Raw genomic sequence first — 3,984 nt, forward strand, 5'->3', positions numbered from 1 at the left:
CTGTCCATGAATCTGGGAATACAATATTTCATTGTGAGGAAACGCCCCCAGGTCAAGGGAAAGGAGGTAAACACCTACCTTATTCAAGCTGTGCATGTGCTGCCATTCCACTCCGACCTGAGGAAATAAGAAGCCTCAGCACCTGGACATATTTGCTGGAAGCCCATAGAGCCAACTGACAGTCTGGGGTGGCTTTCTGTTTCTGGGTTTGCTGATGTTCCATCCCCCACAGTTCTCAGAATCAACCTGCAAGTCCTCCAGGCCGCTTTCCCACAAGCAGGTGGGAGACACCTGCTTAATTCGTGTCCACCTAGAAACACAAAGTCCAGAGATGGCCAAGAGTGTTCTGGTAAGCCTGGGAGCAGGGGTGTCCCGTGGTGCTTACACCTGGGTGGGGAGCAGACACTGGTCCAATACCATGGACTACTCATGCCCTCTTGAATTTGGAGCTTCTGGATGATCAGGAGGATAGATGGGAATCAAGAAGGGAGAGGTCAGTGTGAAGGGCTGGAGCTGAGATGAGCGAGTGCAGCAGCTTGTCCACTGCCATGTCTGAGGGAGTCTGTGTGTCAGGTGGCAGCATGCAGTCCAGAAGGGCAGGGACAGGTATGGGTGACAGATGAGAATAGGACAGGAACTAGGTTGCAGGTTCCCTTGTATGGGATGCTGACGTCTATGGAGGAGGACAGCAGTGTGAGGTTCTGCATGTTCCTTGAACAAGGAGCTGAGAGAGTCTCTCTGCAGAGTCGATATGGATGTGGAGCAAGCACACTAAATGTCCAGGTAACCCAATGACCACCCTTGCCGGATGAGGTGCCCTCCTACATCCCAGCCAGCACTGAGCCTCTGGAGGCCAGGAGCTCTCGTGGCTATCTTTCAGCACTCCTGTGTGTGGTCATGTTCCTGGGTCTGTTTTTGGCCCTGGCAATCCAGACCAAAGCCTCTAGGTTTTGTGCCTAGGCCATTCCCAATGCCGCCTGCATCCTCGGGCAGACCTGGGATCTTGGAGGCTATTGTCCCATTCCTCCCAACTTGTGGGATGAGATTGCATCTGTATGCAGGTAGTGGGGTCCTTTCACTCCGAGAGGAGTGCAGCTCCACAAAGAGCAATGGCAGGCCCAGGAAGTCCTATGTACACGGATTGGGCTAGTAGCCTGTGGGAAGAGCCCACACGATGAGCAGGAGGTCAGCCTCGGGTAGTAGGGTCATGGATGTTGCCCTTGTATTTAGAGTGGAGGTGCCTCCAGAATGCCCCTGCCCACTGTCCTTGAGTAGTCACTTCAAGGCCCATTTCCTGAAGGCCTGTCTCCCATGCTGCTCCAGGTGACCTGCCAGGATAGGGCTCCTGTCGTCATCCGCAGCGCCCTCGACCTACACTTCCTTACTGAGGAGAATCCAGAGGATTATGAGCTGGGCCAAATCATCTCTCGCCGTCAGAGTAAGTGAGACAATCAGATAGCAGAGAGCAAGGGTCAGGATGTGGACTCAGGTCAACTCTTAGCAACAAAGAGTAGTCTCTGACCCCCAAGAACACTCCAACAGGTGTGTTGGGTTCGTGCACAAAGCCAACTGCACTTCTGCTGGTGGAAGGTCTTGAGGTCCAATAGTATACCCCAGTGGATGTTGCGGCTCCCCACCAGGTGCCCTCCCCTGGACATGAACAGGCATCCAAAGCTGACATCTTTGAGGAGTGAGGAGGAAAGCCTCTCTCCAGGAGCAGTATGTTTTCATGGTCTGGGATAGGAGTGGTTTCAAAGGAACATGGGAATGCATGGGCTAAAGAGGGAACTGGCATTTTGTGGACTGAAGCAGTACTATTGAAAGCCTTCTGTGTGACCAGAAAACCACTGCCTGGGCAGAGCATTGCCAGGATTCTAGCAAGCAGTAACAGGATGAAATTGGGAAGAAAACACAGCCTGGGAGACAGCCTGAATCATCTGTTTTTGCATAAATTCCATGGTCTTACGCACCTGAGTCCACTAGGCAAGGAGTGATCACAATAGCCAGGTTGTGATCCCTAACTAAAGTCAGATGAGGGCTTCCTGAGCACTTAGCCACAGAGCTCATCTGATAATAATGCCAGCGCTTTTTTGTTGGTTGGTTGGTTGGTTTTTGTGAGCCAAACACCACAGCAGCCATTATCCCAGCCTATGTACCCTGAAGACCACCATCCCTATGAGTTCTAGGATCACTTGTCTCCTATCTTAACCTACTGTTAGGTTAGTAGAGTCTATGGAAGAGGAAGTCTGTCTGGGGCCTTGGTAGCCTAAGAAATTCATAGCAGAGATCTCCACATCCAACCCAGAAGGGATGGAGAACAGGCTCTAGGTTAGAGGAGGGCGACAGGAAACACATGTTCAGAGGAAGGAGAAGCGGCTGTTGTATTCCCCCACTCGGGGTCATGGCACCACTGGGCCATACACCATGTTGGAGGGAAGCAGTCCCTTTGCTGGTCTTTGGAACCATTGTTCTCAGTAGGGCAGTATTTGGAATGTGGCCTCCATTCTCAGAAGCCTGGTCCACATGGAGGCGGGCTCCACCAACGCAGAAGCATGGCTCTAACGTGGTATCCGTGCTGGTCAGCCTGTCCTCACTGTGGCCATACTTGAGGAAAATAACTCAGAGGAGGAATCCTAGGCCTTTTCTCCGGGTTTCATAGCTTTCTCTTTGGTTGTGCACTGAGGCTGTCCATAAAGCTCTAGTGTGTGGCAGTGGAGAGCTCCTCAGCCCTTGCCACAAAGGCATAGACTGGGAGAGAGAGAACGAGGCTGGCAGAGAGGGAGAGAGAGAAAGATGGAGAGGGAGGACCTCTACTTGGAGAATGAGGATTCAGTGGAGCCAACAGGAACAAGGTACTGTTGCCCAGGGCACAACCCTGTTTAGGTCTTCCTCCAACCATGCTCAACCTTTCTTCCAGTCCCTCCCACCCCCCAGTAGTGTATTCATCTTGAATGAGAATTTCATGTTGACATCAGAGCACTCACCATCCAATGCTTCCCTCCAAACCCACCTATGAAGATGGCTCATGTGGGGACTGAATCTTCGGCACAGGAGCCTTTTGTGGGAGATTTCAGATGCAAACCCTAGTGGTGTGCTTTGGCAGATGCAAGAGGACCTGAGATATTCTGGAGTCCAAAGCCTTTGGTAGGAACAGACATTAGGTCTGTTGAAGTGCTCTGCCTAGTTCTTCCTCAGGGAGGACTGTGGAGGCTGTCTTTGTTGGTATTGGTGCTGAATTGGAGAGCTCTCAGGTGTGTGGCTCTGGCCTTTTCTGGCACAGGCTCTCAGATGTTGGCGTGTCCTAGGGAGCACCTCCTGAGTGCCACCTTCTTTTTGTACACCCCTCTCTCCCCAGAGCTGAGGATTCCAGCAGAGGCCAACGTATTTTATGCCAAGAATCCTCACAAAAAATCCAACTTTGTGCTGAGGAAAAGGAGCCTCTCCCAAAAGAATGATGGGTGGATCCAGCCTCAACCTCCCTCTCGTCCTGGAAAGAAGGCTCCTGCCCTCCTGAGGATGCTTGCAAAACCATTCTGCTGCTGTGTGCCTGGGCGGGGCTGAGGCAGCCCAGGAATATTTACATTGATTACTATTTTCTTCAAAGTTTGAATCTATAGTTTGCCATTGTCCTTGACCTTGTTTAGTAACACAGTTGTTACTCTATCCTGTATTTGTTGTTTCCATTAATATATTATTATTTTAAAATATATATGTTTTTGTTACCTGATCTACTGTGATGATTTGAGTATACTAAATGTAGCAGTGATTCCTAAAGGACACATCCAAACCAACAGGAAGGAATGTTTCATTCTATCAGCAAGAACTTTGGTTTTTAGGAGTTTGGCAGATGGCGTTATCTGAGTCAGTTTTCCAGTGGGGGCAATGAAGTATCAGCTATGATGGTACAAACACAAACAAAGACACACAAACACACACAAGAGCACACACACTCACTGAGAGATAGATAGACAGATGGAGTTGGTC

General features: G+C 50.4%; 1 protein-coding gene across 1 annotated transcript; it reads left to right on the top strand.

Moving 5' to 3' along the window:
* The first annotated feature begins 242 nt into the window (after window positions 1-242).
* On the top strand, window positions 243-3,568 carry LOC144249595 (ral guanine nucleotide dissociation stimulator-like). The gene is made up of 3 exons (XM_077791713.1): window positions 243-349; window positions 1,324-1,438; window positions 3,356-3,568. The coding sequence occupies exons 1-3, from the start codon at window positions 332-334 to the stop codon at window positions 3,559-3,561; spliced, it is 339 nt and encodes a 112-aa protein (XP_077647839.1). The 5' UTR covers window positions 243-331; the 3' UTR covers window positions 3,562-3,568.
* The last annotated feature ends 416 nt before the right edge of the window (window positions 3,569-3,984 follow it).

Source organism: Urocitellus parryii, chromosome 12, assembly GCF_045843805.1.
Source record: "Urocitellus parryii isolate mUroPar1 chromosome 12, mUroPar1.hap1, whole genome shotgun sequence".
NCBI lineage: Eukaryota > Metazoa > Chordata > Mammalia > Rodentia > Sciuridae > Urocitellus > Urocitellus parryii.

Coding starts and splice junctions, on each gene's coding strand:
- LOC144249595 (XM_077791713.1), top strand. Junction 1,439..3,355: donor AATCATCTCTCGCCGTCAGA/GTAAGTGAGACA, acceptor CTCTCTCCCCAG/AGCTGAGGATTCCAGCAGAG.